General features: G+C 37.4%; 1 protein-coding gene across 3 annotated transcripts in view; it reads left to right on the top strand.

Moving 5' to 3' along the window:
* Positions 1 to 12,262, top strand: part of GK5 (glycerol kinase 5) — an 81,152-nt gene that overhangs the window by 53,684 nt on the left and 15,206 nt on the right. For all 3 annotated transcript variants that reach the window (XM_007188075.2, XM_007188073.2, XM_007188072.2), the window contains 2 exons: positions 1,168 to 1,294; positions 2,600 to 2,704. In XM_007188075.2, coding sequence (XP_007188137.1) covers positions 1,168 to 1,294; positions 2,600 to 2,704 — 232 coding nt within the window. The remainder of the gene's footprint in view (positions 1 to 1,167; positions 1,295 to 2,599; positions 2,705 to 12,262) is intronic.

Genomic DNA, 12,262 nt, shown 5'->3' with positions numbered 1-12,262 from the left:
ACTTCTCTATATATAGTTTTTCAGAAAACTGTGTTAAATTTTTTTAAAATGTTGTATTTTGAGTAATGTGTGGCTTATTTAATACTCTGAGACAAAAAACAGTGATGGGGCCAATGCTTAGTTTATATATGATATAGTATAATGATAAACCGTGATAGGGCAATTAAAGTGAAGAAGAAATATATTTACATTTTATAAAATCCTTCATCAACATCTACTTAGCTGGTAAAGAATTTGTGGATGAGTGCAACATTAGCTGTTTCTGGTTTTTGAGGTTTCTTTCTTGATTATAGAAACTCAGATCTTGCCTTTAATTTCCTGTAACAGCTTAAACAGGAGGTATAGAGCATCTGTCCCTAGATGGACAGCCACTATGGTAGGTGGAGAAATCAAGTGAGGGGAGGGGAATTAAATTCTCAAGTTACAAATTCCTGGAGAGGATCAGTCTTATTCAACTCAGGGTAGGCTCAGGTTTAGATTAAGGTATGGCTAGAAGACGTAGATTAGTGAGAAAGCATTCTTCAGATGAGTTTTGGTCCTTAAAATATTGCTGTATATATATCTACATGTAGGTACGTTAACAAAATATTATAGGGAAGTCCCTGGTGGTCTAGTGGTTAGGATTTGGCACTTTCACTGTCATGGCCTGGGTTCAATTCCTGGTTGGGGAGCTGAGATCCTGCAAGCCGTGAGATGTGGAAAAAAAAAAAAAAAGTTATAATTTTTTTTAACAAAAATGTATGTTTGGGAAATGTGTAGTTTTAACCTACATCTACTTATACACCTATCACTCTTATTAAAAGAGAAATTTGTGTGGCCAGTTATTTTGACTAATGAATGAAAATGCTTGCAAGTTGCAAATGAACAATCTTAGTTGTTTTTTTCTGGACAAATTTTATTCTGACTTTTATTTCTAAGATTATTCTTATGATACTTAAAAGTGATGAAGTAGGTTGACTGCTGAAAATTCCCGAGACACGTTAGTTATCCCCATAACGTTAGTCCTAGAGAGACTCCTATCATATAGTTGTTGCTCTCTGTTTCCTTTTTTTAAGGAAAAGGAAATAAAATGGTGAACCATGAGAATACAATAAGTAAGACAGTGGGATACAGTGAAACGGAACACTGCTAAGGGCCCAAGGTCTTATATTTGAATGTTTTTGGCAGGTTGCTGACCAGCAATCAGCCATGTTTGGAGAATGCTGCTTCCAGACAGGAGATGTGAAGTTAACCATGGGAACTGGGACATTTTTGGATATTAATACTGGAAATAACCCTCAACAGAGTGTTGGAGGTAGGTAGTTAGAATTTATCCTATTTATTAATAAAATATCCCTTCTTTTTACTTGTTTAACTTTTGTGACACTATTTTCTTATTTTATATTAAGGATATTGTCTAATATTTTTCATTATTCTTCTTAGAGACAGTTAATCCCCATTTCCCTTTTTTCTTAAATTAAAAGCACTAAAAAATGAGAAAGCTTTTATGGAAAAGTTCAGAAGGACTAGGGTATTTTGGTCAGCGTTCCAAATATTTACCTATAATACATGTTATGTTTGTTGAAAACATCTTTCTAGGCCTCTAAAATTTCTTTTATGTGATAGAATTTCTTCTTTTTGTGATACTTTTTGGGGGTGGTACTTCTCAACTAGTGATCCATGCATATTTAGTGTTTTAATGACAATTGCTAAGAATTTGCTCTGTCTAATGGAGGAAATCCTGGAATGCACAAACCAAGAAATTTAGATTGTGTGACTGCACCCAGGAGGGCTTGGGGCTCTTAGTCTGAGCTCTGGTCTCCTAACATGGTTACTAAGAGGTGGATTTAAAAACGTTTTTCTTGCCTTTCATTCCCCCTAAAGTTCTTCCTTTTCCCCTAACTGGGAAAATGAAAGCTGGAAAAATGATCATTATAAAAATTAAATTAAATGAAAAAAAAAAAAACAAAAACAGAAGAATGATCATTGTTTCTATTTAGGAACCTTGTTTAGAAACTACAGATAGGGGACCTCCCTGGCGGTCCAGTGGTTAAGACTTCGCCTTCTAATGCAGGAGGTGCGGGTTCAATCCCTGGTCAGGGAGTTAAGATCCCACATGCCTTGGGACCACAAAACCAAAACATAAAACAGAAGCAGTATTGTAACAAATTCAATAAAGAGTTAAAAAAAAATTAGAAACTACAGATAAATGCAATAGCATGGTTAGTTGTCTGACAAACCAATCTCATAATAACCTTTAATTTCTCAGTTAAAATATTGTTTCTGTGTTTCTAGAGACATAGATATGCTTGTAGCTAGTAAAAGCTAATATTTATTGTTCGTTTTCTATGCCAGGCACTGCCCTAAGTCCTTTTTCAGTTTATTCTCACAGAAGTTCTCCGAGGTAGACCACTTTACAGTTGAGGAAACTGAGACTAAGAAACTAGAAACTTGTAAGACCACAGCTAGAAAATGAAAGAGGGCTGGGATTTGAACTCAGGCAGTCTGACTCCACAGGCATGTTGCTAGTCTTTGAGATAATCAAATTGTTCCACTCTAGACATCTCTGTAATGAATTCACTATTTAGTGTGTGACTTATATTGTTTATTTGTTTTTAAGGCTTTTATCCATTAATTGGGTGGAAGATTGGGCAAGAAGTGGTGTGCTTAGCTGAAGGCAATGCAGGAGACACCGGTACTGCCATACAGTGGGCTCAACAGTTAGGTGAGTCGTCTGTTTCGACAGATTTCATAGGCCAGACCTAACTCAGGAAAGCCACAGGATCGCAGATCAGCACAAATGGATGATTCAAATGAAATGAAATAAAATGACGTGCTAGAAGAAAATACAGGATGTTATTTTTATGACATTGGGATGGTAAAAGGCTAGGCATTAAAGCCAGATACCATAAAGAAAAAGAATAATAGATGTAAGTATAGAAAACATTAGAACGTGTAGGGAGAGATGCTTTAGCAAAGTTGAAAGACAAACTGGTAAGGACAATTTGTAGCATATGTTAGAAAAATTTAAAAAGATGACCAAAAATTTAGACAAAAGGCAGAGGAATAGGTATTTTATAAATCAAGTGACTATTAAAATATGCTGTTTAAATTCAATAATCAAAGAAATACACATTTAAAAATTGATGTCTCCTATGATTGTCAGATATTAATTAGTTCTACAATGCTCAGCATTGATGGAAACATAGAGAGAAAAGTATTCTTGTTTTCCATTGGGATGAATGTTAATTAGTATGGCCTTTCTGGAGGGCAATTAGGCAACACATATCATTTTATAGAGTACAGACCCTTGGCCCTCAGGTCTATTCTTTGTTTCCTAAGAAAAGAATCATACAGGTGTGCAAAGACATGTGTACATACATGGGTGTTTAACACGGCAATTGGAAATAAGTTCCTGTCTAATAATAAAGCATTAAGTAAGTAAATGTCAGTACATCCATATAGTGCAACATTGTACAAATAACACAAATACTGTAGTCACAAATAACCGTGTAGTTGCACATCTTACTGACATGCAGCATTGTCTGTGATACATTAAGGAAGGGATGAAGCAGTCGCAGAACAGCCTGTATGAATGTTTTTTGCTTTTTTTTAAAAACAGCTTTTTGAGATATAATTCACATGCCGTATAATTCACTTACTTAAGGTGTACAATTCAGTATTTTTTAGTATTTTCAAGGGTTGTGTAGCCATCACCACAATCTAATTTTAGAACATTTTTGTTCTCCATAAAAGAAACCCCCCTACCCATTGGTGGTGACTTCCTGTTCTACCCCCCAGCCCTAAGCTACCATTAATTGACTTTCTGTCTCTATGGATTTGCCTATTCTGGACATTTCATATGGATGGAATCAAACAATATGTGGTCTTTTGTGACTGGCTCCTTTCACTCAGCATGTAATGTTTTCAAGGTTCACCCATGTTGTAGCATGTATCATTACTTCATTTCTTTTCATTGCTGAATAATTTTTCACCATATGGATGAACCAGCATTTATCCATTCAACAGTTGATGGCCATCTGGGTTGTTTCCACTTTTTGGCTGTTGTGAATAATGAAGAGTCTATATATTATATAACCATATTTAATGCATACAGTATGTAGTGTTATATACCAAAGTATTAACAATAGTTATCTCAGATGATTAAATTATGAGGGGCTCTGGCTATCTACTTTGCTGATTTGAACTAAACTGACTTGTTTAAAGACAAAGATAATTCTGTTGGCAGAAAACATACACTTCAGGAGGAAAATGCCAATTCATTCCTTCCTTTCTTCCTTTCTCTCTCTTTCTCTATAAGCCTGCACCTGCATTATCAGCATAAGATTACTTATTAACAACAACAACAAATTGTTTATTTGGAAGCTTTTTATCACTTAAAAGTCTCTTCTTCCTTAAATGTACTTCTTTTAATTTTTTTGGACATGTATCTTTAGTCAACTCAGAATTATCAGAAATAGAAAATATAGGTTACCTATTTCTTGTCTTTTAGTTATACCTTTTATTAATTTTACTCCTTCCCCCCCCAAAAAAATGCAAAGAAAAAGCAGAATAATTTCACATTCCTCATTAAAAAAAAATCATTCCCAAGTTCCTTTGACATCATGTGCACATTATCAGGGGGAATCATTTCCACTGCTTTGCTGGGTTGGGGCTCATTCACTGTGATTCTCAAGTGATGAAAACTCTTTTCTGGGAGATGGAGCTAAATGGCCCTGACCTAGAAAAGTGGTGTGATTTCCAGTGGATGCATAAGCCCCTCCTGAAGACCAGTCCCATCTCTGGCAGGAAGCAGGACCATTTGTCTGACAGGAGAGAGAGAGAATTCAGAGTTGAATTATTTACTTAAAAATTTCAATCATTGGCGGAGCTAAACATTACTGGTACACATCTGTCTGAAATGTAAAAAAAAGTTGACCTTTATTTGAATATATCTCTTTCTGTTCTGAGAATTCACTTTAATGAGTATATCGAGAAAATAACTGAGTTATGTTCAGGAGAAACACGGTGCGTAAGAGCCTGAGTAACCCTGTCATTTCCTTAAAGATGTGTATTCTGAGCGTTTATGTCTGTGTGACATGCTGGGTTTGTTCCACTCTGAATGGTGGCTTCCTCCTACCCCTTTACTGGGTTGAATGCCTCAGTTGAGTTCAGGCACAAAAGCTCTTTTAAGCCACTTTCATCTTGACTTTCAGATTTATTTTCTTAATCTTTTTCACACAGGCCAATTCTCTCACTTTTTTCCCCCTTGAGTCCCTATGGGATCATCTCTTTTTCCTTTTCATCCGGTCCATCTTGCTCCCCTTCACTCTTTGTTCTCTATTTTGCTATCTCAATCTTAGAAATATTTTTATGTTTTCCAGCTTTTATTCAGTTAACAAGTAATTAAGTGCTAAGTACGAACCTGGACCTGTACATGCTAGGAGACACCAGTGGATAAGACAGTCACTCCCTGCCCTCACGGAGGTTATAGTCTAGCAGGAAAGATGTATATTAAATGAATAATTGAAAAAAACAAAAGAAATTAGTGTTAAGTACCAGGAAAGAGAAGTAGAAGTAGAATCAGTGATCTCTTTCTAAAGGGAGGGCTTTGTTTGGTCTGGGGAATCAGAGGGCTCCTTTAAAGAAGTCATGTTTCAGGCTTCCCTGGTGGTGCAGTGGTTAAGAATCCGCCTGCCAATGCAGGGGACATGGGTTCAAGCCCTGGCCCGGGAAGATCCCACATGCCGCGGAGCAACTAAGCCCATGCTCCACAACTACTGAGCCTGCGCTCTAGAGCTCGTGTGCCACAACTACTGAGCCTGTGTGCCACAACTACTGAAACCTGCGTGCCTAGAGCCCATTCTCCGCAACAAGAGAAGCCCGCGCATGGCAACGAAGAGTAGCCCCCGCTCGCCGCAACCAGAGAAAGCCCGTGCACAGCAACAAAGACCCAATGCAGCCAAAAACAATAAATAAATTAAATAAATTATTTATTTATTTTTAAAAAGTCATCTGCAACTAAAAAAAATAAAAAATAAAAAAAGAAGTCGTGTTTCAGCTAGGACTGAAAGAAGAACAAGAGTGGTTGGACAGATGGGGGAAGCACTTGGTCAAGGAGCAGCCCAAGCAGAGAGGGCCAGTGAAGAAGGCCCTGAGCAGGGAGAAGCATGGCCTATTTGAGGAACTGAAAGAATGCCCTATTTCTTTTCTACAACTGAGACAGTTCCCATCTCTGTTGTCCTCCGGTAACGTGGGTCAGGGGACATCTTTTCCCTAGCAATTCCACTTTTAATTGCTACATGTCACATCTGCCTGCTCCAGGCAATCCCCATCAGACTCCCAGTATACATTTTAAATTACCCAGGACTCTTGTTTACTAGAAATAAAGGAAACTGATTTCTTCTCTCTGGGTCTCTTCCTAAGAGAGATAACAGCCTCTCTCATTAGAGGAGATGAGATAAACATTCTCTCATCTAGGAACTAATTAGGTGGTGGTGAATGGTTACATGTTATTGCTAGTGAGTAGGGTCTTTGTTCATGGTCTTGCATCCCTCTTGCTTCCTGCTGGGATGACACACAGTAAGATAAATATGGCTGCAGCTGGAGTGGAGCCCAGCCCTGAATGAAGCCTTGAGTTGTCAAGGAGACTGTGCAGACCCAGGGTCTGTAGAGGGCACCAACTGAGTGTTATTGGTGAAACTACCAGAGGCTGGTGAGGACCCTGTAGAAGTTCTCTATGGATCGAGCCTGCTGAGCCAAGAGAAAATCCCCTCGGATGTGGAGAAGAAAAAGCTGGGCCTCCCCACTCCTGGGAGAACCTGATAACAGTGGACGTCAGTACTGATTGGTCTGAATTGCTCCTCTTCCAGGCTAAGTGGAGAGACCTAATCTTTCTCATACTTTGAGAAACCCGAGAGCCAAGGGTATTCGTTCCCTTACCTCTCACCGCCTGCCAACCCCATAAGCCTGACCTGAAGGAGAGCACAAAGCATTCAAGAACATACAGTACCTTGAAGGAGGGTGACCAAGTTCGATAAAGCACAACAGGTGGCTCCCACAGAGGCAGATGTCATGGAGGAAACAGAAGATTAAAATAACAACAACAGTGGGCTTCCCTGGTGGCACAGTGGTTAAGAATCCGCCTGCCAATGCAGGGGACACGGGTTCGATCCCTGGTCCAGGAAGATCCCACATGCCACAGAGTAGCTAAGCCCGTGCGCCACAACTACGGAGGCTGCACTCCACAACAAGAGAAGCCACTGCAATGAGAAGCCCATGCACCGCAATGAAGAGTAGCCCCTGCTCGCCGCAACTAGAGAAAGCCTGTGCGCAGCAACGAAGACCCAACGCAGCCAAAAATAAATAAATATATAAACTTATTAAAAAAAAAATAACAACAACAAAAATAAAACAGTAAATGGATAAAAGAAAATATTGCAAAGAAATGTTGGGAACACATAAAGAATTTCAAAGGACAAAAACCGTGATATATAATATGTAAAGAAATTAATAAAATGTAAAATGGACAGTGCTGAAAACCCAAGTAGGAATCAGGAAGAATTTAACAACAAAAAGGAAAAAAACAGAAAATAAAGCTGAAAGGTAAGAGATATAGAGGAAAGATCAGAGGAAAAAAATATGTGACTAATTGTCTCTTTTCTGGAATATGAAAATGGAATTATGAAATGTAAAAATTGAAGAGAGAATTGAAAATAAATGTCCCTGAGCTGAAGAAAGACCTAAGTTTTCAGAGTGAAATGGCTTTACCAAGTTTAAAAAAGTCGCACACTAAGACAGTCATATGTAGATGAATTGTCTGAATCCCAAGAATGAAGAAAAGAGTCGAGACAGGAAGAATAGTTGATTTATAAAGAGAAGAGAATCCGGCCGGCCAGGAAGTTAGCTGTAAAATTTGGAAAGTGGAACAACATCTACCCATTACAGAGAAAAAAGAACAGGGAGCCAATATTCCAGGGTCCGGCTAAGACATCATTCAGATTAAGTGCAAAAGGCACATTTCTTGGCCATGCAGTATATACTTTCTGAAGAAATTACCCAGAAGGAGCTAGAACAAAGATCTCAAAATGGAGAAAGCAAAGGATACAAATAAAGTGTTTTCCAAATAAAAATATATTTTTTTCCTGGTAGTAGGCCAGACTTCTCTTTGTTCTATTTTATTTGAGCTGCTCTTATACCAAACTGATTTAAGTTTTCTTTCTGTAATGTAAACACTTTATTTCCATACATTAAGAACATAGTTTTGGATATCCTTTTAAGAGATTGAAATGATCTTAACACTAAAAAGAGCCCCTGATTAAGCTGGGCTTAAAGATTTTATGTGTGTGCGTGCTTGCTCTACAAAAGAAAGTAATGTTCCTGTCCAACGTTTCAAAATGGTATTCTTTTTTTTTTCCTTCCCATAAATGCTTTTAATTCTATGATGTGTAATTTATGGGGCAAATTGTTGGTCAAGAATAGACAACAGAGTGTACATCTTTTCTGCTCTTCATTCTTCTTCTGGTTCATTTATGTTTTTATTTCAATTCTGTGTAAATCCCTTTTCACACACACACACACACACACACGCACGCACAGAACCAAATCCTTTTCTCAGTGCCATACTTAGACAGGCAATAGTGGAACATCTCAGCCTGTTATGTAATACAGTTAGAAATGAATAGTAAAAACAGTATTTAAGTGGTACGTAGCCACATGGAAATTTGAAATGTCTTTTCTTAAGTAGCATAGGGCCAAGGAAAACATTTGAAACACAATTTAATAGTGTCCAGAAAATAAAGAAAATGACTATAATTCTGTAAAAATCAGTAGTTATATGAAAATGATGAATGCTTATTAATATGCAAATAAGGAGAAGCATTTTAAATTTCCAGGCCAAAAATGATAAAGGTATGCAAATCATAAAAGTTAGATTGATAAACTAAATCTCTTTTGAGCATATCTAAGTTACCCTATATATGTTTCAGTGAGTATATATACGTATATGTGGGGGCGTGGAGAAAGAGAGAAGAGAAAATGAGAACTGTTTTAACATTATGTTTTGAAATAATTTCAAACTTGTAAAAATAGTACAAAAATTCTTGTATACCCTTTATCCCGGATTTGCCATGTTTCAATATTTTGCCATAATTGCTTTACCTATCTATCTATTATCCACCCATCCATCTATGCATCCAATATGCTATAGGATAGATAAATATCTATATAATTTTGTGAGCTCTTTGATAATAGATTGCATGTATCTTACTTCTTTCCCTGTAGTATTTCACTATGTATTTCCTAAGAACAAGAATATTCTCTCACATAGCTAAAGTATGGTTATTAACTTCAGAAAATTTAACAGTGGGTACAGTACTTTCATCAAATTTATAATCTATATTCCAGTTTTGTCAGATGTCTCAATCCTGTCCTTCATGGCAGTTTTTTTCTAATACAGGATCCAGTTCAGGATTGCTTATTGTATAATTTCCTTTAATCTAGAACAGTTTCATCAACTTTTCTGTTTCTCATACCATTGACATTTTTGAAGAATATAAGTCAGTTATTTTATAGAATGTCCCTCAATTTGGGTGTTTCATGTCTAGATCCAGGTTATATAGTTTGGACTGAAATTATACATAAGTGATAATGTGTCTTTCTCAGAATACATACCTGGAGATGCAAAGTGCCTCTTACTCCTGTTTTGGTTCTGTCAGTTTTGTTCAAGTGCATAAGATATTTTCTTATTTCTCCATTGTATAATTACCATTTTTTTGTAATAAATAATACAGCTAATAATAATTATTTTGTAATAAATAATACAAAGTGAGATACTTTGAGATTAGCTAGATACCCCTTTTCTCACCAAACTTCCCCCATCCCCTAAATTTAGCTTTCATTGATGATTCCTACCTGGATCAGTCTTCACTCTGATGGTTGCAAAATGGTATTTTCTAACTCCATTTTTCCCTCTGTTTATTAGTTAGCATTCTGTTATATAAGGAAGAGCTTTCCCTTCTCCTCTGTTAATTTATTATTGGTATAAACTCATGGTTTCTTATTTTATTCAGCAGGTTATAATTTTTACAGTTCTTATTTGTTTATTTTTTTTCATGCTCAAATAGCCCCAGATTTGGCCAGTGAAAACCTCCTCAGACTGGCTTCTATGTCTTTGAAGTGTCTATCTGTATTATTTTTGAGCACTTTCTTAATTTCTGGCACAAGATGGTTTTAAGCTCATCTTGTGTTTTTTGTATCCCTGCCCTGGAATTAGCCACTTTTCCAATGAGCCCTGCCTCCTTTTAGTGGGAAATGGTATTTAAAAACAATGAGGCACTTCCCTGGTGTGCAGTGGTTGAGAATCTGCCTGCTGATGCAGGGGACACGGGTTTAAGCCCTGGTCCAGGAAGATCCCACATGCAGTGGAGCAACTAAGCCCATGAGCCGCAACTATTGAGCCTGCGCTCTAGAGCCCGCGAGCCACAACTACTGAGCCCGCGCGCCACAACTACTGAAGCCCGCGCGCCTAGAGCCCAAACTCTGCAACAAGAGAAGCCCCTGCAATGTGAAGCCCGCGCACCGCAATGAAGAGTAGCCCCCGCTCACTGCAGCTAGAGAAAGCCCACACTCAGCAACTAAGACCCAACAACGAAGACCCAATGCAGCCAAAAATAAATACATAAATAAATAAATTTATTAAAAAAATAAAAACAACGACTGGGGGAATTCCCTGGCGGTCCAGTGGTTAGGACTCCATACTTTTACTGCCGAGGGCTCGGGTTCAATCCCTGGCTGGGGAACTAAGATCCCACAAGCTATGTGGTGCAGCCAATAAATAAATGTACAATTTGATAAATTTAAAAAAATTAAAAATTAAAAAACATATAAGAACAATGACTGCAGTGCCTTTGTAGCAGAGGTGGAAATGTGTGTGTGTGTGAGAAGGGTCCCTGTTCTATATTTTTGTCTCCCTTTTTTCCACGTCGAGAGCCCTGGCTCCCAACAACATTAATATCATGTACTTATTTGCTCAATCTTAAAATATACACCAAAGGGTTTGAGTTACTAGACCCATACCACTCCAACAAACAATGTTTAAGGGTTTTTTTTTCTTTATATTAAGGGTATATGGTCCAAGCATGCTATTCAAATTACCTGGATTAATTCTTTTTCTTCTCCCTTCGGTGAGTTTATTAATTTGAAAAGAACTGGGTTCATTTGTTTCTGTTACCATTCATTTTTAGTTTTTTTCCCTCTGCATCCTTTTTAAAAACATCTTTTTAATGTGGAATTTTAACATGACTTCCAAGTCAAATTCATAAAAGAAGGAGCAGTTGACACCCTCTTCTCTCCCTTCACCCTGTCTTCCTACCTCTTGTAGATAATCACTCCATTTGTTTTACCCTTCCTATTTGTTTTTGCAAAAACATGAAGATACAATGTTTTTTCTCTCTCATTCGGGTAGAATGAAAAAACATTCAAAAAACCAAAAAACAGGAACATTTCCCCACTCTCTGTCCTGTGGAGACCCCTGACTCCCACTCCTCAGACCAAAAAGAGGGGACTTCTTCAGAAGCTCTTCATATTTGTACCTGGTGTACAGACCCAAGTTTCAGGTTTCAGGCTGTCCCTGATTCCAGGACAGGAGATATCAGAGAAAATAAAAAACAGGAAACTCACTGCTGGTTTGGTGGTACTCAGAGTTCCTTGGTTGGACCGCTAGCTTATTCTTTTGAGTCCTCAGATAGCTTTTTTGTGTATTCCATTCAGGATTCTTAGTTGCATTCACTGGGAGAGACAGAGTGAAGTCTGCCTACTCCACAGGACTTTCCATTAATCAGCTCATTTGTGAGCATTTTAGGTAGAAGATTATTTGGAGAAATTCTTCAAGCAAGGGCAGAACAACCAGTAAAGAATGTGGACAAACTAGATTTTTTTCCCCCTGTTTCTTTGTCTGTTACCAAAAACTTTCCTCAAACCAGCCATCTAGTATGTTTTCCACATCTTGGTTGAAAAATTTAGACATTTGGACATGATTTCTTCAAAGTATAGATTTTAAGAGCAGTGGTTTCTTCTTAATATATTAGTTTTTGAAGTGCTGTCTATTTTGATGTGTTATCGGACATTTTGAACAAATGAATGTAACTTATGAATCTGATAACTGTCATTTTGAGTAAAATTTGTAATAATTATTGAGCGATCCTCATTAACCATAGTTTTATCATAGGTGTTCCTTAAACGTCTTGTCTTTAATCAATTCTTCATTATAAGAATAACAAAACAT

Source organism: Balaenoptera acutorostrata, chromosome 4, assembly GCF_949987535.1.
Source record: "Balaenoptera acutorostrata chromosome 4, mBalAcu1.1, whole genome shotgun sequence".
Classification (NCBI taxonomy): domain Eukaryota; kingdom Metazoa; phylum Chordata; class Mammalia; order Artiodactyla; family Balaenopteridae; genus Balaenoptera; species Balaenoptera acutorostrata.
The sequence above is the reverse complement of the archived record's forward strand: the minus strand, read 5'-3'. Positions and strand labels throughout refer to the sequence as shown.